The sequence below is a fragment of the Leptodactylus fuscus genome, chromosome 1 (genome assembly GCF_031893055.1).
Source record: "Leptodactylus fuscus isolate aLepFus1 chromosome 1, aLepFus1.hap2, whole genome shotgun sequence".
NCBI classification, from domain to species: domain Eukaryota; kingdom Metazoa; phylum Chordata; class Amphibia; order Anura; family Leptodactylidae; genus Leptodactylus; species Leptodactylus fuscus.
In genome coordinates, this window is record NC_134265.1 from 50,090,426 (window position 1) to 50,112,454 (window position 22,029).

The 22,029-nt window shown below is 41.2% G+C and overlaps 1 protein-coding gene across 1 annotated transcript in view; it reads right to left on the reverse strand.

Moving 5' to 3' along the window:
- The window catches only part of THBS4 (thrombospondin 4), a 39,887-nt gene that overhangs the window by 13,906 nt on the left and 3,952 nt on the right, over window positions 1-22,029 (reverse strand). Inside the window, exons 2-12 of the mRNA XM_075270131.1 lie at window positions 17,424-17,627; window positions 14,025-14,272; window positions 10,627-10,729; window positions 10,113-10,195; window positions 9,889-9,940; window positions 9,197-9,390; window positions 8,196-8,333; window positions 5,033-5,110; window positions 4,273-4,428; window positions 2,167-2,271; window positions 1,196-1,303 (exon numbers count right to left, since the gene is read on the reverse strand). Coding sequence (XP_075126232.1) covers window positions 1,196-1,303; window positions 2,167-2,271; window positions 4,273-4,428; window positions 5,033-5,110; window positions 8,196-8,333; window positions 9,197-9,390; window positions 9,889-9,940; window positions 10,113-10,195; window positions 10,627-10,729; window positions 14,025-14,272; window positions 17,424-17,627 — 1,469 coding nt within the window. The remainder of the gene's footprint in view (window positions 1-1,195; window positions 1,304-2,166; window positions 2,272-4,272; window positions 4,429-5,032; window positions 5,111-8,195; window positions 8,334-9,196; window positions 9,391-9,888; window positions 9,941-10,112; window positions 10,196-10,626; window positions 10,730-14,024; window positions 14,273-17,423; window positions 17,628-22,029) is intronic.

Below are 22,029 nucleotides of genomic sequence, written 5' to 3' on the forward strand. Positions count from 1 at the left end.
CTTTATAATAAGTTCAACAATACAAGAGAGGAGCAAATAAAGAATAGAGGATTCTCCAAAACAGATCATTTGTCTCCTATCTCTGGTTGTAGCACTGAGTAGGATCTATCAATCAAATTATTACACAGAAAGTGATGTCGCTCGTATAGCGATAACTGGACATGGTGGTAAAACCAGCCCACATAAATCCAGATTATTATAGGTAAAATTGGACTGAACCAAATTTATTACTCATGGGCATAACCATAGGAAGTGCAGAGGTGACAATTAGAGAAGAGCAAGTACTATTCGAAACAGCAGTTTCAAATAGCACACTCCCATAGGAATGAATGGGAGCGGCTGGCGCGCAGGGTGTTAAGCGGCAGGACGCCGGCCCCGGCTGCGTCCATTCATTCCTATGGAGCATGCTATTTGAAACTGCCGTTTCGAATAGTACTCGCTCATCTCTAGTGACAACCATTACTGGGCCCTGGAGGTTGAAGGGACCCAAAGGTCTCAATACAGCATATTAAGACCCCAGGATTATACAGAGCACATGGTAAGTACATCCCCTGTTATAGCACTGGGGCCCAAGACCTTCTGCACACATTGTACGATACATTTGGCTCATTTTTCTGCACATTACGCTAGGTTCACACCTGCATTCAGGTTTCCGTTATTTGCGTCTGCTTGGGGACCCAAAAAACAAAACCCCAAGTGATTTAAAAAGCTGTGACCTGCAGAAACCCACGGACTACACAGACTATGATGGAATCTGCTGGGTTTCCGCCTGAAATGTATGGAGAAAAATGCTATTCACAGGAGTTCTCTCCACATTTTTCAAGCGAATTTGGGGACAGAATCCCTGAATGGAGACCGGGCGCAGGTGTGACCCTAGCCTAAGACACTTAATATTCTTATTCTGTTGGGTAGATATGCTTTACAACATTACTGTGCACCAAAATATTGGCCATTTTTACAACTCTTCTTATCTATAACCTTTCATCAAGACACTTTTCTCCCTTTTTTTTTACTCAAGTCTTGGACATTTTGCTCTGCAAATCTCCCTCATTGTACCTGGTCTGTATAGTGCAATCTCAGGTATCTCACGTAATCTGTCCTGTATGATAAAATGATAACCACCCTATGGGTACTGGGAATACAGAAGTACATTCTAATTTGTATTTACTGTACCATTCAATAAGGTCCAAGTTACCTGCTCGTTCATGATACCATCTCCATCTGCGTCATCATCACAGGCATTTCCTATACCATCCTTGTCAGTGTCTTCCTGGCCGGAGTTGGGAACATACATGCAATTGTCCTGAGAGAGAAAAATATATATTATATTAGAAAGTGGGGGAGATAAAATTAAAATTGGTTATTCTAGTGTTAGTCAGATTTAGGCATATATAGATAAATGAACATATGTCTGTACTAGCAATACCTGCGACTTCGTCCGCGTCCCTGCCCGACACACCTGCAGCGCGGCCCCAGCCGCCCCCTATTGCCCTGTGACCATCGCGACCCGGGCCTCCCCTCCTCTCGACGCGCGACCCTGGGCCCCCGCTGCGACCCCAGCCTACCCCCCTCCCAAACCCGACCCCAGCTTCCCGTTACCCCCCTGCAACCCCGGCTCCCCCCAAACCACCCCCCTTCCCCACTGCAGGGCCCTGGCTCGCTTCCCTACCCCTGTGTGACCCCGGCTTGCGATCCTCCACCCTACCACCCTGAGGCAGAGAGAACGTTAGCCGGTCGCGGTCGGGATTCCGAGTGAGTGTGGGACCTAAGAAGTCGCCTATCTTTCCTTCCTAGTGAATAACTAGGTAAGTGTGAAATCTCACCTAAATCCGTTCAGCCGTTTGGCTGTGATTGCGGAACAAATATCCAAACACACAAACCCACAACCAAACACATAAACTTTCACCTTTATAATATTAGTAGGATTTACACAGATCATATCAATAGAATACACAGACAGGAATAGGACCTGCTCCATTTTTCAGAGCTCCATCCTACAGCCCACACATGGATCCGTAAAAGATGCAGCCATGTGTATGGGGCGATTGAATGAGTCTGTCTGCTATTCACTGTGATGGATCTGTAATAACATGTCCCTGGGCCTTTAGGATCTGACTTTTTTTTCCTGAATGTTTTGACTACTGTTTAGGAATAGAAATGGTTAACCTTCTTGCACTTTGAATCACTGCACAGAAGTGCTTCATCGGGGTATCCATCAATATCGGTGTCTTTCCCACAGACGTATCCATTACCAGCCCAGCCGACTGCGCACTGTAGTGAAGACAAAGAGTAGAGGAGAGAGGTTATCATCTATTAACCCTGTATCCCACCAACTATATGTATATCTATTGCATGTAGTATCATTTGGCCACGTGGAGGGAAGGCACTTGCCTTACTCTATTATCCTTAGTTTACAAGCACCACAAATAGTTACAGCCTAGTATACGGGTTTTAGCAATGTGTGACTCCTGTGTAGGACTTCAGAAAAACTTCAGACCAAATCCTCATTTTTGTATCGATAATTGTAATAAATATCTGTTGAAAAGGAAGAAACGGCCCATTTTTAACAGCCATTTTCCATCCACGTGTCACATATTTTTCATTCATTTCCCAGCTTTGTGACCATTTTTAACATCCATTTGTTAACCATTTTTAACGTTAAACTTCGGTGGTCTTCGACCAGACACACTTATTTATTCCTAACAACCATTACTCGGATGCCGATGGCTGATGACAACAGCCAAAGGGACAAACAGACATTAAAAACAGACAGATGAAATAATAATAATTTAAAAAAAATAGACCTAAGGATGAAAATGGATAAAATTCATGTTACACATGTAGGGAAACTCATTTTTATAGGCTGTATTTACTTCTCCAGTCTTCTGTTCCATTACAGGATCCATCATATTCCTGGCACAAATGAAGTTCAACAGAACCCATTGATAGAATCGGGAATGGAAGACCTAATGAAAAATCTGAAGCAGATGTGAACACTCGTAGCCTTATTCTAAATAATTTATCTTTTGATAAAAACTATTGAAGTTTTTCTCTAACTAGTTATTTATCTTCATTTATCATTTAGATTATTTTTCAAAATTTTTCTAAATAATTTTATTTAATGATTTAAATAATTACATGGTGGATTGCTTGTAGGTTGTCGCCTTTTCTTATAAATAAATAATAATAATATAATAATAATAATAATAATAATAATAATAATAATAATAATAATAATAATATCATTCAGAATTAGTTTTTACATCTTTTGTGTTCAATTCCAGTTATCACCACTAGATGTCAGGAAAGCGCTTACAAAGGGACCATTGGAATTCTCTACATATTCTTCAGTTCCTCACATTAGGCATGATACATGGCATCTCTTATGTACAGAGTCCACTTGACTTTAGCTTTAATGTTTCATCATTTATTGTCCATCAGGTATCCATTATATTGTCCTTCCATACACCAGATGAAGTGCTCATGCATGCAGGGCTATTTCACCTGCTATTTTGGATAGAAACTGAGAAAAAGGCTCTTGACGCTACTTCTGATGCATGTATGAATATAGGAAATGCTAAGTTCACACTAGTGTTCAGGTTTCTGTCCTTCAGGTTCGCTTGGGGACCCAAAAAAACGGAAACCCTATTCGTGTAGAAAGCAGTGACCCATAGAAACCTGCGCATCTGGATCTATCTACAGACTATAGTCTTCTCTCTGTCTGTGTTAAGTGGAATTATAGGTGAATTGACTCAAACATTAGTATGAATTTAGCGTAAGTAACTATTCTTCTCCGGTTCACATTAGCGTTCATGCACTCCGTCCCAGATTCCACTTAAAATCAGCAGAGAGAAAAGTCCTGCAAGCTCCTTGCAGACCCCATTAATGTCTATGGGGTTTGCAGGTTTCCATAGGTAGCATAGCAGATAGGGTTTCTGTTTTTCAGCTCCCCAAGTGGTGTGAACCTGGCAGACTACTTTTTTGTCAGATAAAAAACAAAAAGTACAGCAACAGATCCATTTTTTCTACATAGAACCCTGTGCGCACAGATGTCCTTCTATTGGCTTCTGCTTGCATCCATTTCTACCGGATTCGTAAATGGACTGTAGAAAAACGTTATGTGAATGTATCCTAATATAGGTGGCAGTTCACATGGCAATGATATACATTGGAAGATTCAGAATTCTTTTAGTGTGCCCTGGCTTTCTGCTGCAGTGGGTTGGCACGCTTACAAGTTCCCTATATCCATAAAACTATATAATATATACTCACAACACAGGTTATGTCGCCATCCTTCTCCTCGATACACTGGGCATTAGCATGGCAGGGGTACTGCCCTCTGTTCCAGCAGCTTTTCCTTTCTGCTTTGCAGCCTTTGACCTGATCCCCGACAAAGCCTTCTTTACAAGGTCCACAGCGGTAAGAACCCTGGATGACATGATATTAGTTTTATTACACTGGTTGTAATCTAATGAAGGGACGTATATCGATACTACATACAGACATAACATGCACACTGTGTATAAACAAGTCGATACTCTGCTAAACAAGTCTTTGTAGGAACCCCAGCTGACTGCCGACAATACAATGACTGTCCATCTGATTAACCTCAATGCAGATTCTGTTCCACTCTCTTTCGATGTCAGGACCTGCCCTATAATCATTGGAATGGAGAATCAGACCCACCATGGGGAGAGCTTCGGCCTACAGACAGTCGTGTGCATGAGGCCTTACTCTAAATCAACCATACCTACTTCACCCATAAATAAGCAAAGTGATGCGATTTGTGTAAATGGCGCAAATAAAAGATACCCCACAGTGTAAACCATTACCCCCCCCCCCCCCATAGAATAAGAAGAAAGGTGCAAGAGATTTGATAAATTCCCCCAATATGTTTATTCAGAAGTCCTGTTTTCCCCCAGATGGAAGCCTGAGCTATTTTTGTCCATCTTTTGGACAGAAAACACTCATTCAAATCAATGGATCCAAGAAAAATCATACATGATATCTTTACGTGAAAAAAGCGACTTACCATGGTATTAATGCAAAGAGAGTTAGCGACACATCCGCCGTTTCTTCCGTTTTCACATTCGTTGATATCCAGGCAGATCTGTAGAGAAACAAGAAAAGTTTTTATATCAACACCCCCTTTTTTTTTTTTTTTTTGCTAAGCCACACCCATTTTATCTAAGCCACACCCCCTTGTCACACTAAGCATAAAAAGGTTCCTTAATGTTTGATATGACGTGTTTAGTCCAGTTTTTGGTTTGCACTGAGGCTTTTTAAACATTGCACCGGAACGTCACGTTTGTAAAAAAAAAAATTTTATTATGGTGTTCACCGTATGGGATAAATAATGCTATTTTTGGATAGTGGGGGTACCTAACATGTCTGTCTATTTATTTGTGTTCACATTATATATTTTAAGATGGATTATTTTTTTTACTTTTTATTGTTTGCTTGTTTACTAGTCTGTTTTATAAACTATGTGTGTATTTCTTTTTTTACTTTTTACATGCCCCACTAAAAGCTGGGGTCTCAGATCCTCAGTGCAATGTCCTGCAATACATGATATTCAGAACATTGTAAATTAGTTCTTATGGGAACTATGCATAGGCAGTGAGGACGTCAAGGCCCCAGCTCCTGGCTGCCATGGCACCCCCTTGGAACCCCCGATCTTATCCAAAGGGGTCTGAGGGGTGAGGTGATCTTGCTGCACCCAGACCCCCTGTATTCCGTAATTGCTATTGATCAATGTATCCTGGAGTTAATCCACCGGAGTCGGAAGACTATACACTCAGCGCGAAGTAATAGTACGCCATCTGCTTCATGATTACGCCGCTGTGGGAGCAGCTGGTTGAGGGACATTACACTGGGGCAACTGGAGGTACATTAACCTGTTGGGGTAGCTGGAGAAGGACATTAAACTGGGGGCAACTGGAGGGAGACATTAAAGTGGGGGAAACTGGGGTAGGCATTAAACTAGGGACAACTGGAGGGGGACGATAAACTGTAGGGGCAATTGGAGGGGAACATTATAATGTGGGGGGGCATATCATGTTAATGTGACTGTAGGGGCATTTTACTGTGTGGGGACACAAATGAATGGAAGTGGGTGGGGTCAAAGAGGAAGATGGTGAGCCTAAATTTGCACCGCACATTCTGTCCATCTATCTGTCCTTTAAATGTTGAGGTATGTGAGTGTTGTTAGGGGGAGGGCAACTGGAGCATGTGCCTTGGGTACTGGCTGTCAGAGGGGTGCCAAGAAGGAAAGAGGGATGCTGGGACAGTGAAGGAAAGCTTAGCTACAACTCTGGTCCCTGGTCGGATACTTTGCCTTCTACAATCACCCGCTGGTGCCAATCCCACAAGAGACCTAGCTGTGAAGCTACTAACATTCCTAGGGCTGGGCTCAAGATGTCGTAGAGAAGGACCACTGATTTATTGGCTGGTGGAAACCATGGGCGCAGAATATTCTCAACTGTATCATCAAATAAAATGAACATAAAATGTTGTAACCTCTTAAGATAATGCGATACAAGGACGTAGATACAACAAAGGATTAGACTCCAGAACTAAAATAAGCCAATATTGTTGGCGCTCATCAGTCTCCAGGTCTCATCGTTCATTCCTACAAATGGACCATTACTCCTAACTATGCGCAGTATAGCAGACAATTCCCCCTCAGTCTGGTCACTTTCTATACAGGAAGCCAGTGTCAGGTAATGCAGCCATATGATCGCCATATGTCGTCTGCTCGGCTTCCTGCAAAGTTCTCAATGATGCAACCACAATGAATATATATAATTTCCTCCATAAATATTATCATACGCTGTGGTTTTCCCATCAATCTGAAAACGATCATTCATGCTGTGTATTTTTCCTCTAGCCGTCAGACGTGTTTCACTATGTCTCTGTCTCTGCTATATTGTAAAGGGGAAAATACTCATATAGACTGACAGGCCATAGAACCGAAAATACTGGGAAAATACTCTAAGTCTTATATAATGTGGAACATTTCTAACAACTGCTAAAGAAATGCTGCTGCCATAATAACAAGCTAACGTCTTTACAGAACTATTATACATTGTACATCTCTTGGTTCTACTGGTGTCCTGGCAATATTGGGCTCTGTATTATGGAGATCCCTTATCTAGGAGGTAGAGCTCCATAATATGACATCTGATGGAACAATTACAGAGATTTGTAGGGAGAAATACGGTATAGCCCCATAGATGCTGTATGGCACTATAATACTGTCATGACCATGAGGTCAAATATAAAGTAACAGCATGATCACATCTGCACCGATGAGAAACAGACCGTCTAATGACAGACATCAATAGATCCTGAGGGACCACATTGACTACAATGGGTCAGTGCATGTTAGGTTTGTAGGTCTTTTTAGTCTTGGATTTCTGACGGACACTGCATCAGAAAATCTGACACGTGAACATAGACTAAAGTGATACCACTTTTAGTGCTGCGTTGCATAACCCTCAGTCCTCGTTCACATCTGCGTTGGTAATCCGTTTGGGGGAGTCCGCATCGGGACCCCCCCAAATGGAATACCAAACGCACTGGCAAGCGGAGTGCCAGTGAAAGCACACGGATCCCCATAGACTATAATGGGGTCCGTGTGTTTACTGCGAGATCTCTGCAGGGAACATGCGGACAGGAAAGTACATCACAATCTACTTTCCTGTCCACATGATTCTCGTGGCAAGCACACGCACCCCATTATAGTCTATGGGGTCTTTGTGCTTTTACTGCACACCGCTTGCAAATGTGTTCGGTATTCCGTTTGGGGGGTCCCTATGCAGAGTGCCCGAACAGAATACCGAACACAGATGTGAACCATGGGTCAGGTTAGGTTCACACCTGCACTCGGGGACCATACAGGGATTCTGTCCCCGATTCCGCTTGAAAAATGAATTTTTCAGGTGGAAACCCAGGGCACCCCATGATAGTCTATGGGTTATATGAGTTTCCACTGGTGACCGCTTCTTAAGAGGATTGGAATTACTTTTATTGGGTCCCAAAGAACAAAAATCCCAACGCACGTGTGAACCTAGAATCTTTTGTTAAAACCTGTGAAACTTTACAATATCATCAATGCAACACACCCATCTGAACCTTACTCAGATTTTCTGTCTACCAATTTCTACATTCTGTGTATTTCAATGTGCATTTACCTGTTTATTTTGCTTGGCATATAAATTGCCAACACCCTGCACCACTGCTCCTGAGTATCCAGGCGGGCAGGCTTCACATCTGAAACCTGGCATAGTGTTTATGCACCGAACTCCGGGGAAACAAGGGTTCAATCGGCACTGAAACAAAAAGTGAAATAAATAAAGGATAGAGAGCAATGAAATATTGTACTGATGTCCCTGTAGTGCTGGGTACTTGGCTTATCACTAAAAACAAAGCTAATATGCTAATATCACTTGGAATATTCTGATATCACTGAAACAAAGGTAGAAGAGTATCTGTCACCGGGTCTGAAAAACCCAATTACATTTTCATCTCATAGGCGCAGTCACCCTGAGCATTTTATTATTTTGTTATCTAAATCTGTTTAGCTATTCCAGAGATATAAGTCCTTTAGTTTTTATACAAATTAGTCAGCTGATTGAAGAGGCCATGGTGCTCTAAAATAGGGACCAGAACAAGTACAGCTCTGTACACTGCATAGTGGCGGTGAATGGTATTGCAGCTCTTTACAGTTCATTTATTCATTGTATAAAGAATTGTACTGGAATATAACTGTGAGCCTTTCAACTCCACATCATTTTCACGATCTGTGGCTGAAAACATGTCCTGGTCATGCCCTTCTCAAGTGGATGAATGTGTTCTTAAAGGGGTATTCCCATCCCAGCATCCATCGCTATATGCATAGAGTATACCATAACTGCTATTTTTTGAACTTCTATACAAGTGAATGGAGAGACTTGTGCGTATGTGGCGCTGTTCTCCATACAGATGCAAGTGCCCGAGTTGGGATCTGCATCTGCCAAGCATTGATGGTATATCCTACATATATATCTATAAATGGTCTTGAATGGAAATGTCCCTTTCAGGATATCAGTTGCGCCGTGGTGTCAGAACAGGTGTAGAGCACCAATAATGGAAATTCAAAGAACATCTTAAAATTGCAGAACTTGTCATTAAGATATTATTACAGATTTATTACCTCGTCTATATCAGTACATATGACACCATTGCCAGTGTAACCTTCAGGACAAGGTCCACACTGAAACCCACTTTGGGTCTCTGTGCATTTCACACCTCGGAAACATGACGTTGCATCACATCGAGGCTTTGGAGGTGGAGTAGGTTGTGGTGGTTTTGGAGCTTCTGTTGGATTAGGATAGTCTGGAGTTAAACCTTCAATGGAGGAAAAAATAAGATATAGTAAAAACAGAATGATAAAATAGAGCAAACTATAAATTAGTAATGGATTAGGAGATTCCCTAAAGTTTTTGTAGTATATTTTGTGTTTTATTTAGGTTCTTGTAGTTGTGCAACATAAGACCCTCCCTGTGAGCAGTTCATTCAGCAACTTAAACATCACATCAGCATGTGATCTCAGATGGGAAAATTACCTATTATCTGTGATTTCATAGCTGGGAAGGGTGGAGAAGGGAGGGGTACACAGAAAGTGAGAGCAGGCAGATGAATCATGGGAAATGTAGTTTGTCCACAAATTCACTTAATGTAAATAACAGTGATACAAGGAGCAGCAAGTAAAATAAAGCCAAGCAAAAGGTGCACAGGGAACAGTGAGTATTTAGCTCTGCTGTGGGTATATCTGCAGATCATTTTTGGAAGCTGGATAACTCTTTTAATGCCACATCGCCATACAACCAACAGTACAGTACTTACCACAAGCCTGGCATTCTGAAACAGTGTTCCTCAAAAACATGGTCTCTTTCACCTTTAATATAGAAATAAAACAATTGAAATACTTTCCATTTTTCCAGTTCTATCCAAATAAAACAATATAGGATCCATCTTAAGCCCTATGGATAAGCTATTCCAGTATATTGCCCTTATCTTGATATTTATATAATTTATAAACCTTATTATTATTTTATTATCCAATTTACCTGTTGTCTCATAACATCCCTGAGTTCTCCGAGTAGTTGGTTGAGCTGCGAGATTTGCCCCAAGAGCTGTCTGCTGACGTCACCTGCTCAAAAACACATCTATATTATACATGTACAGTAAATTAAGGGGATATAGACAGGTATGGTGGTGACTTTCTGGGATGGTCAATCCCTTTGCAATTGCAACTACACTGATTGAGTCCTGCAAGGAAATTCTTCATAAAAGAAATGATTACCTATACATCTATCTATAACCACCTAATAATTCTAATACTAAGAATGCAGTTAGGGCTGGCTTTATCTTGTATCAAATATGGGCCTTATTATCACGATTCTTTACCATAATAACTTATCATGTTAAGTTTCTGCCATTACTTTGGGAAATGAACAATGAAAACAGATTGTAGTGATATTGCTGAGACTGTAGTTATTTTAATGTGCCACCAAGTATATGTTGCTGTTTTTTTTGTCTTCTTTGGTGGGGTAGGTCCAACACATATTTCTGGAAACCTACCTGCATATTGTCCAGGTTCACTCTGCTGCATGAAGCACTCTTGTATTGATGCTACTTGTGTAAGAGAACCACCTAGTACCAACTTCAGTTCATCCATAGAATCCTACAACACAAGAACATATATCTAAGAAAACTCTCAGGAGAGAAAAGAGAATTAAATCCGCTAATTGTGCAATAAGATTATTTGCTTAATTCATTTGGCTGACAACTCAGCCAACCAATGTGCGTCTGTATTCGAGTAGTAAACAGGAGAAAGACACTGTTAGACTCTTCTGGCATTGGGCAGCTGAAATCCCTTCCCTTATTTCCCCAACATCTGCTGTCAGGGGGGAGTTGGGAGACCCCCATACACATTAGATGATCCCTGCAGTTACCTAGAATCTATGGGAACACCAGCAGTGAAAGTAGCCATAGACGTAAGATGTTTATCTTCGATCCATCTAAATTGTGAGATGTGCAGGCAATCTGATATCTGTGATACACCTAGGATGAGTTCACATGGGGTATTTTGGTCAGGATTTTGAGGCCAAATCTGCCTCAATATCCTGACCAAAAAGACAGCTCCCATTGAAATCAACAGGAGCCGGTCAGTTCTTTTTTTTCCGGCAGCCATTTGTTCCGGCTCCTGGAAAAAAGAAGCGACATGCTCATTCTTCAGGCGGATTCGCGACACTCCCTCCTCCCAACTAGGCCAGCATTTCTACCTGCCCCTACTTATACACATGCGTGCTCAGTTTAGGAATGGAAGTAAAGTTAGCCATACACATTAGATGATTGCTGGTCAAACCTTCTGATTTCAGCAAGACTGGCCAATCATCTAAGGGTCAGTGCAGACTGAGTTTTTTGGCACTGATTTTGACACTGAATCTGCCTCAAAATCAGCCTCCCAATAGAGTTCAGCGTCAAAGTCAGCACCAAAAAACTCAGTCTGCACTGATCCTAAGGGTAAGTCCACACGGAGTAAAGTTCCGCGTGATGTGGCACGTACACTCCGCGTGAGCTTTTGCGGGCTGTATACACTCCCATTGATTTCAATGGGAGCCGGGATTGTATATGTGGCGCTATTTTGCGGCCGCAAAATCATGGCCGCATATATGATCCACGTTCCCATTGAAATCAATGGGAGTGTATACGGCCCGCAAAAGCTCATGCGGAGTGTACGTGCCACATCACGCGGCACTTTACTCTGTGTGAACTCACCCTAACATGTATGGTGGTCTCTCGACTATTCCCTGATCACAGATGTTGTGGGTTGATAACATAGGAGAGGATATATAAAAGGGGTTTTCCTGTATCTTAACATTTTTTGATACTGATGACCTATCCTGTGGATAGTTTACCAGTATCAGATTGGTCGAGGTCTGACATCTGAACCATGAACCTATAAGTTGATGTAGACCCCGGAAGCCATATACTGGAAAACTCCTTTAATATACAGTCCTATGAAAAAGTTTGGGCACCCCTATTAATCTTAATCATTTTTAGTTCTAAATATTTTGGTGTTTGCAACAGCCATTTCAGTTTGATATATCTAATAACTGATGGACACAGTAATATTTCAGGATTGAAATGAGGTTTATTGTACTAACAGAAAATGCGCAATATGCATTAAACCAAAATTTGACCAGTGCAAAAGTATGGGCACCCTTATCATTTTATTGATTTGAATACTCCTAACTACTTTTTACTGACTTACTGAAGCACAAAATTGGTTTTGTAACCTCAGTGAGCTTTGAACTTCATAGCCAGATGTATCCAATCATAAGAAAAGGTATTTAAGGTGGCCAATTGCAAGTTGTTCTACTATTTGAATCTCCTCTGAAGAGTGGCATCATGGGCTACTCAAAACAACTCTCAAATGATCTGAAAACAAAGATTGTTCAACATAGTTGTTCAGGGGAAGGATACAAAAAGCTGTCTCAGATATTTAACCTGTCAGTTTCCACTGTGAGGAACATAGTAAGGAAATGGAAGACCACAGGGACAGTTCTTGTTAAGCCCAGAAGTGGCAGGCCAAGAAAAATATCAGAAAGGCAGAGAAGAAGAATGGTGAGAACAGTCAAGGACAATCCACAGACCACCTCCAAAGAGCTGCAGCATCATCTTGCTGCAGATGGTGTCACTGTGCATCGGTCAACTATACAGCGCACTTTGCACAAATAGAAGCTGTATGGGAGAGTGATGAGAAAGAAGCCGTTTCTGCACGTACGCCACAAATAGAGTTGCCTGAGGTATGAAAAAGCACATTTGGACAAGGCAGCTTCATTTTGGAAACAAAAATTGAGTTGTTTGGTTATAAAAAAAGGCGTTATGCATGGCGTCCAAAAAGAAACAGCATTCCAAGAAAAACACATGCTACCCACTGTAAAATTTGGTGGAGGTTCCATCATGCTTTGGGGCTGTGTGGCCAATGCCGGCATCGGGAATCTTGTTAAAGTTGAGGGTCACATGGATTCCACTCAGTATCAGCAGATTCTTGAGAATAATGTTCAAGAATCAGTGACGAAGTTGAAGTTACGCCGGGGATGGATATTTCAGCAAGACAATGATCCAAAACACCGCTCCAAATCCTCAGGCATTCATGCAGAGGAACAATTACAATGTTCTGGAATGGCCATCCCAGTCCCCAGACCTGAATATCATTGGAAATCTGTGGGATGATTTGAAGCGGGCTGTCCATGCTCGGCGACCATCTACCTTAACTGAACTTGAATTGTTTGTCCAAAATCCCTTCATCCAGGATCCAGGAACTGATTAAAAGCTACAGGAAGCGACTAGAGGCTGTTATCTTTGCAAAAGGAGGATGTACTAAATATTAATGTCACTTTTCTGTTGAGGTGCCCATACTTTTGCACCGGTCAAATTTTGGTTTAATGCATATTGCGCATTTTCTGTTAGTACAATAAACCTCATTTCAATCCTGAAATATTACTGTGTCCATCAGTTATTAGATATATCAAACTGAAATGGCTGTTGCAAACACCAAAATATTTAGAACTAAAAATGATTAAGATTAATAGGGGTGCCCAAACTTTTTCATAGGACTGTATTGTAGTTGACTTTAGAATTGCCATCTGCTGCTATTCCATAGGTTGTGTCATCTATTCTCTCTCCGTTTCCACTACTGCATTTGGCCTCGACCAGTCATTGCTTGCTGTATTATGCTCGACAGGTCAGCATACACACATGTGAAGAATACTAAGATATAGCATTCATTCTATCGTTCTACATAATAAAACACAGGCTTAACATAATAACATAATGCATACATACCATTCTCAAAAATCAACCAATATAAAAAAAAACTACTTAAATTAAAAAATTGGTAGATATGTTGAAATACAGGTAGGTAGCAATAAAAGAATCTTGCAGGATATTTCTTCCATGCGTTTGGTTACCTGAGCTCTTTTCTGCAGTGTCTTTAGGCTGACAGATCCCGTGTTTAGGCTGACTCCTGCGAGCGGCCGAGGCAGATCTTTGACAGCATCCACCTGGTCACAGTCCAAGTAGAGCTCAGCAGTGCTAGGCCCTCGGTGCAGACCACTGAGGTGTAGAAGGATGGAGTGCTGCTTCCCATCAGCTAGCTCGATATTGCTGAAGATGACAGAGTTCATTTTGCCATCACTCTTGAGGTATCGAAGGGAAGCTGAGCCAAAGTGAACACAGAACAGAAAAGACAAGTTATATAATGTATTGCATCTAATACACCTTCAGGAACGCTCTGACCTATGAACTCTTCTCATCATTGTATCTGTCCATCCCAATCTGCCCAACCCGATCAGTAAACTTGTTAATGGAGTTACATTTTTTACAGCTGCCAAGTCTGAGATCAGGTATGGAGGCTGTCAAAAGCTTTGCGGGGAAAACGTGACGCATTTTCCCCCTATGTGGGGCCATAGCCTTAACACGCAGATACCTTAAAGATTCTCCCTCCTTACTATTTATTAGTACGACCTGTAGCATGATCATAGAGGAGCTTGGAGTGGGGTTAAGTTCACTGTAAAACCCATCTTCCCTCAGTTCATGAAGTACTGAAGTCTTACTGGTAGCTACCGCAAATGCACATGGTTGTAAAGACTGCTGCAACTGTTATTTCCTAAGTTATGACATACTAAAGAACACTGAATGTGATTTTAGGATGGGGCATGAGCATCTGTAGGTCTTGATGAAAATTTGCTATGAGGCCAACACTTTACTGCCAGTTCTTTCCTGCCAGGAGTCCAAAAAGCTGCAAGTGCCAAATGTCCTGAAAATGCCCTGACTGTTGGATATTATGAATGAAGTTAATCTAAATTGTGTCTCCATGTACGATATTAATAAGATTATGGCATTGTAATATAGTACTGCCCTAATACAGTAGTGTATTAGATGTATCCATGACATGAAGATATACAGTATGTAAAGCTTAATAATCTAAGTCCTACATTGTGGGTCTGTAACACATTTGGCTGCTTGGCACTACTGAAGGGGGCACTATGTGCCCTGTTGCCAGATGGAGGCATAAAAAAAAAATGAGTCACATTATAAGACACTAGTATTATATGGCACATTGCACCAGGCAGCAGATTGTAGACCCACTGTGCTTCCAAGCTAGTTTAGTCACGTCTAAGGGCATTATCTTGGCAGACTTCCAGATATGAGGGACTCCACCAGGCCACTACTTCCTGAGCTGGTTTAGGTTGGGTATCAGCTGACCAGGCGGGTCAAGACTGGGATATGGAGGACCACAGAAACAGGATAGAAAATGTGATCCATACAGAGACTAAAACCAGGACAGACAGGTGAACAAACTAAAAACAGAAGATCGGTAGCACAAAATTCCAGGGAAAGACACAGGACAGGTAGCAGAAGCTCACACAGAGGCCACAAGTGTCAGAAGTATACTGTAGAAAGCCCAAAACAATAGGTAACAGAGCTATCTTACAGAAAGGGTTAAACTAGTAACATAAATAATAGCAGGGCTAGCATAAAAACAGGGAAGACAAAGACTCTGGTATAACAACTGAGGGAGCCTTCACACGGAGTTACGCTCCGCTCGTTCTGAACATAAAACTCGTACAGAATGAGCGCGTAAAAAACAGATCCCATTGATTTCTATGGGTGCCGACACGTATCACATTGAAAGCAATAGTTAAAAAAGCCTCACATTGATTTCAATGGGTAGCGCACGTATGCCGGCACCCATAGAAATCAATGGTATCTGGTTTTTACGCGCTCATTATGAACGAGTTTTACGTTCAGCGGAGTGTAACTCCGTGTGAAGGCTCCCTGAGAATACATACATATCAGGAACAGAACTTACATAACAAAAAGGACGTGTAGATGAACAGACAGGAAGAATAAAACAACAGGATGAATGCATGGGAATAGAACTCATTGCTCAGCCAAAGTGGGATTAGATACACAGACTTACATAGATACAGAGGCAAAGGGATTGGCAGGAGGAAGTTTCGATGGTGCAACACTAATAGTTAAAGAGACAAGAGCACCCAGAGGAGGCCAGAAAGCTAGGTCTGTAAGAAAGGTAGTATTCCAGCAAACCACAGCGCAGGCGATACACACACAGATTTTGCATTAGTGGCCAGTAGTTACATTGTTGAATAGTAAGGTTGCTTTTAAATATTATTATTATTGTTTATTTATATAGCACCATTAATTCCATGGAGCTTTACATTTGGGGGTTACATAAAATACACAGAATATACAGGTAGATATAATACTAACAGTGATCGGCTGGCACAGTGGGGTAGAGGGCCCTGCCCGCGAGGGCTTACAATCTATGAGGGGAGGGGGGTAGAGACAGAAGGAGAGGGGGAGACTGTACAGATGGCAGTGCGGTGATAGTGTTATTGGAGGTTGTAGGCCTTCCTGAATAGGTGAGTCTTCAGGGCCTTTTTGAAGCCTGTGATTGTGGGGGTCAGTCTTATGTGTCTTGGTAAGGAGTTCCAGAGTATGGGGGATGCACGGGAGAAATCTTGGAGGCGGTTGTGTGAGGAGTGGATGAGAGCAGAGCGGAGTAGGAGGTCATTGGAGGATCTGAGGTTACGTGTGGGCAGGTAGCGGGAGATGAGGTCAGAGATATATGGAGGGGACAGGTTGTGGATGGCTTTGGTGTGGTGGTGTGCGAGTGGGAGACGCTGAATGTGCGGTCGGAGAGGTATGAGGAGATCCAAGAAAGGGCCAAGTCTGAGATACCAAGGGATGAGAGAATTTCTAACAGGAGGGAGTGGTCAACTGTGTCAAAGGCAGAGGAGAGGTCAAGGAGGAGGAGGACAGAGTAATGGCGCTTGGCTTTGGCGGTTAGCAGGTCATTGGTGACTTTTGTTAGGGCAAATATTGAGGGGATCTAGTTAAAATCTCCATCATTTGACCCATCCACTACTGTCTGTAATGTAGCAAGGAGAGGAGACAGATAGAAGGGAATAACCTTATCATTGCAGGATGAGACAACATTGTAGTCTGTAACCCTGGAGACACATATATCTACATAAGAGTTGTATACACAATACAGGATTCATTTTAATGACGTCTACAAAGTTATAGATGATAGTAAATGGGAACATATCCTGAGGACACATTGGTCAGTGTCATTTTTATGGCACAGAGCTAAAGACAGCAAATCTACAGGTGTAGATATCAAATTTATCATTTTTAGCTGTGTTTCTATTCTTATCAGGTTTATTATAGACTTTAGGATAATTACACATAGGATAAAACTATTGTACTAAGCATAAGAATCCAGTGACTTTGTGTGGATTTCACTCTTAGTGTCAGTATAGAAATTCTTTCGGACTTACCTTTATTTAGTCGTCCCATCACTGTGAATTCAAAGAAGCGACTGTTGTCTTTTGTGGAGTAAAGACCAAAGAGAGAGGCTGTGGATTTAGGCTGCAGCTTAAATGTGGACAGTATATACACTTCATTCATGGAGGGATTATTGAGCGCCTGTTGAAGGTAATGTGTGATCTGTCTCTGGACTGAAGGCGACAGGAGATCAAGAGCTGGAATAGAAAAAAGTAATGGAATCAACATTGCACAAATCTAAAATATATTCTGTATATTCTCTAAGGTTATTCATTGAAAAGAAAAGAAAGTGCATTATTTTCTATAAGAAACTATAGCTAGGAGAAATTATACCCTTGTCAGGACATGACCAGTACACAACAAAATTCAGATTTTAGTGAAATGGGTTTCCATTAACTGACAGTAAGCAGAGATTTTACAACTAAGGGTCTATTCACACGGAGGAAAAAAAATCCTCCCATTGACTTCAATGGGTTCCTTTTTCTGCTAGCAAAATTCGCGACAAAATCCGGCCCAAAAAACCCTGTGTAAACCCAGCCTAAGTAGTTCCACATTCAGCAGCAAAATGGGGCCTCCTCATAGTTTATACAGACACATGAACTCACCTGTATATACTCTTCTGCCTGTTACTGCAGCTCGGCCGCTATTACATGGTCACTAACTTTTCAGACATCTTAGTCTCATTTAATAGAGCAACTGATTCTTGGCCAAAATAAAATGAACTTTAATTAAAAATATTGTTGCTTTTTTCCTGAAAAAACCTCTTGCCTCTAGAAGTCTCCCTTCTAACTAATCAGTTAACCCCTTTTTGTTATATCATTTTCATCTCCATAGATGCAAGTCAGGATCATGATAAGTAGAAGGGGGCGTTTCTTTTCTGTCTTTACGCAGCAATCTGTGCTCTATGCAAAGGACTGAACATTCTGCAAATCTCATAGTTTATAATGTAAGTAAAGTCTTCTATGCACATGTATCTACTTCTGATTGCTTGTGTGATTACAGATGGCATGATATTCACAGACAGCAAGCAGCTTTCCTGACTGTGCCCATAGATTTTTCCTTTCTTGTGTCATGCTTCCATATAATCACTAACAACCCCAGTCACATAATTTGTCATATTGTGATATCCCTTTAATACCTTGTTTTACAAGTTTGCACAATCCCACACTTACAATAATAACAGTCTCAGCTGCCTGATGTGTTATCACCTATATCATAATTAAGTATTTATAAGTTGTGTGATCTTTTTTTAACATAATCCCACCACCAAGGAACTGACATTAATACAGTCCCTGACAGAAGTTCTGTCGCTTATCCATGTTGTGGAATCAAAAGCTTATAACCTGACTTTAAATTCATCTATTGGTTTTAGAAATGACTCGTATGAAAGCTGAAACCCTCCCAAATGTGTTTTGTTTTATTAAGAAAATAAATTGGTTTCACCTCTGAAATATTGATCATTTAATGAACACAGAAAGGTCAGATTTTGGCAAGACAAAAGTTGTGATGTGATGCCCCCAATCCTCACCTGTGCTCACTAATTGATCAGTTAATTAGTGGGTGCGTATTAAAAAAACTCCAGCACCCCAGACCTTCACTTCAACTTCACCTCTGAGATCATTCCTAAAGTCAACCCTGCGACCAAAGCCTTGATTATCAAGAATTTAAGGTTAGGTCCTTTTAGAATTTTAGAATTTAAGCTTTTGAGTCCACAACATGGATAAGTGACAGAACTTCTGTCAGGGACTGTATTATCCAGTAACCCTCATTATGTACCATATATTGTTATAAGGCATTGGTTAACCATTGAAAACACTATATTGTAATTTTCTTGACTTAAACCCAAAAATGTCTCCAAGCCATATATACCCAAATTCACTGTCAATGATAATGTTGGCAGTCATGCAAGTAAAATCCTACAACTCTGAGCTTCTAGCTGGTACACTGTTGGGATGTGATTCTGATAAGGATAGGTCATCATTGTTTAATTCCTGGAAGGTAACCTAAAAAGGCGACTATTGCTACGATTTACATATAACATAATACAAGCCTATTAATAGAGTGCAAATCACACTGGCATCCTGGCTTCCATTTTTTATATGAATCAAGTTGAGAATGAAAGATCCATTCTTTTCCATTATAAACCACTGTGATCTGTTTGCCTTCCATTCAATAATAATAGATCCACTAGATATCTGCTTTACCAAATGGTATACTGCAGCATGCAATGCTTTCCGGACAGTCTACAAGCAATGAAAACATGATGGAAAAGACCTAAGGCTTTGTTCACATAGATGGTGTTTTCCATTCCTTTAGGCAGGGGATGCCATCAAAGATATCTGTGATATCTGGCTTCATATAGTCCAATGGTTAGGGTCCCGATTTCTCTATTCTGTGCATCAATCTTTTGCCATTTGATAACTTTTTACCATCAGGTTTGCCCATAAAGTTTTATTAAAACAGACTGATTTTTTTTTTATAAGAGAATTTTTTTTAGCTGATACAGTGACTAGTTGGTTCTAGGTAGCCCACAGCCTGGGCCCCTAATTTGTTGGGGTCCTGTCAACAGTCGGACCTATAGTGGCTTGATATCAGCCCTGGGGTCTTGATATGAATAGTGAAGTATTCAGCACTTTCTTGCTATGAAAAACACAAAAACCACAACTAAATACTGATGAACTTCACTATAGGTCAGTCGGATTGGTCAGGATTCATTGACACCCAATATGGATCCTACATACAGGTTGTGGCTCATGACATCAAGAACAGCAGCCATTACAGCGGTGAGTACCTTTCATGTCCTCGGGCACATGCGGTTTTATATACCAATAGAATTCAGCACACTGTGAGCTTTTCCGCTATGTGCCCCAGGTGAAGAGCTATCGGTGCCGTTACTGATAGCTCTTCATTGTCAGACGGGCGTTCCTGACAGTCTAACTGGGAGCTCCCATCCTGACAGTACTGTTTGTAGCTCTATACTGTCAGAGGTGACGTTCCTTACCACCCAGCTATATATGACAAGGCATCATAGCTGGGTGGTAGAGAATGTCTCCTCTGTCGGCTTTCTAGTGGTATATAAAACTGCATGTGCCCGAGGACATGAAAGGTTCTCTTTAAATACAAGAATATTGCTTTAACGGGTTATCCGGACTTCAATGCGGAGGCGCCGCAGCACTTAAACCAACCATTACACTTTGTAGGGCAAGTGTACAGCTGATCTGTGCCGGTCCCAGGTTTCTAACCATGACGATCTAATATTGATGGCTTATCTCAAGGATAGGCCATCAATATTAGAAACTTGATAACCCCTTTAATGGTTTTAGATAATGAAGTTTGTCTTCAACAATGTCATGGTGGGACAAAACCTGCTAATTGTGGATGTGTTTCAGGAATCTTTCCCCGAATATGGCTTTACTTCCTCTGCATCAACACTGTAGAAATATGGGTTAAATTTGATGAACACGTATCTTTATTCAACCTTTCATGTCACCTAACACCAGCAGTTTTAAATACGGTAGAAAGCTGACAGAGCACCATCAACTTTGCCAGTATACGTCCCAATGCCAGAAATATCGGCGCTGTTAGTTTTGGCACTGATATCCTTTTACTGTCTGGAGGGTGGACCTTAGAGTCTAACATCATCTTTGGACTGCGAGGAATGCCTCCCACCCCCTCCTTTTGACGGTATTCTTCATAATCCTTGTACTGTCATGAGGGGCGTTCCTCGCAGCCCAACAATGATGCCAGACAATAAGGCCACCTTCTGACAGTGGAGGGATATTGGTGCCGAAACTAACGTCACTGATATTTTTGGCACCAGGGCACATACCTGCAAAGCTGACAGTCCTCTTTAAATATGTGACTATGTAACCATATACCTTTATAATAATTCTAATAGTTATTTTAATGTAATCTGACTGCAACATTGATTGGCTGTAATTCCAGATATAGACAAGAGTGGCGCTATTTCTGGAAAAAAAACGAAACTTTTTTCTTGTCTCACATAAATCCTATAGACCAGTTTGACTACATCAGAAAATGACATTTATTTTCTTATAAGATGACTAATACCAGTTCTCAGTCGCAGTTACTTGCATTATGCATGAAGTATGTCTGCACATTTTGCTACATAGAAAACGTCTTGCGTGGCACTACACAAGTAAGCTTATGAAAAAAAGCCTGACTGGGCAATGGAAAATATGCATGATGGCATCAACAGAGTCCATTCTTAGAGCTCGAAGAATAAAAACAGATGTTGGCAAAGTCCAGATAGACTGCTATTGTCATCATAGGTTTTACAGAACAGCCTATTGTGCACAGGGACCATAAATACCACCAAGGTATGCCAGTATAACTCTAATGAGAGAAGACGTCCTCCAGAATCCCTCTAAGAAAGGCTTCGAAGTAGGTTGTTATGTGTATACACATACAGTAGACTTGGCTCTACTACATCATAAGGGAGACATTTTATTACAGTGCTTGGCTGTACATTAGGTACCTGACACATTTTAATGTACTCTAATAATCTATAAAGAACGTAATACATATATATATAGAACTCTATTCATGGTAGGATTATTGTAAGAAAGGAAGAATGAA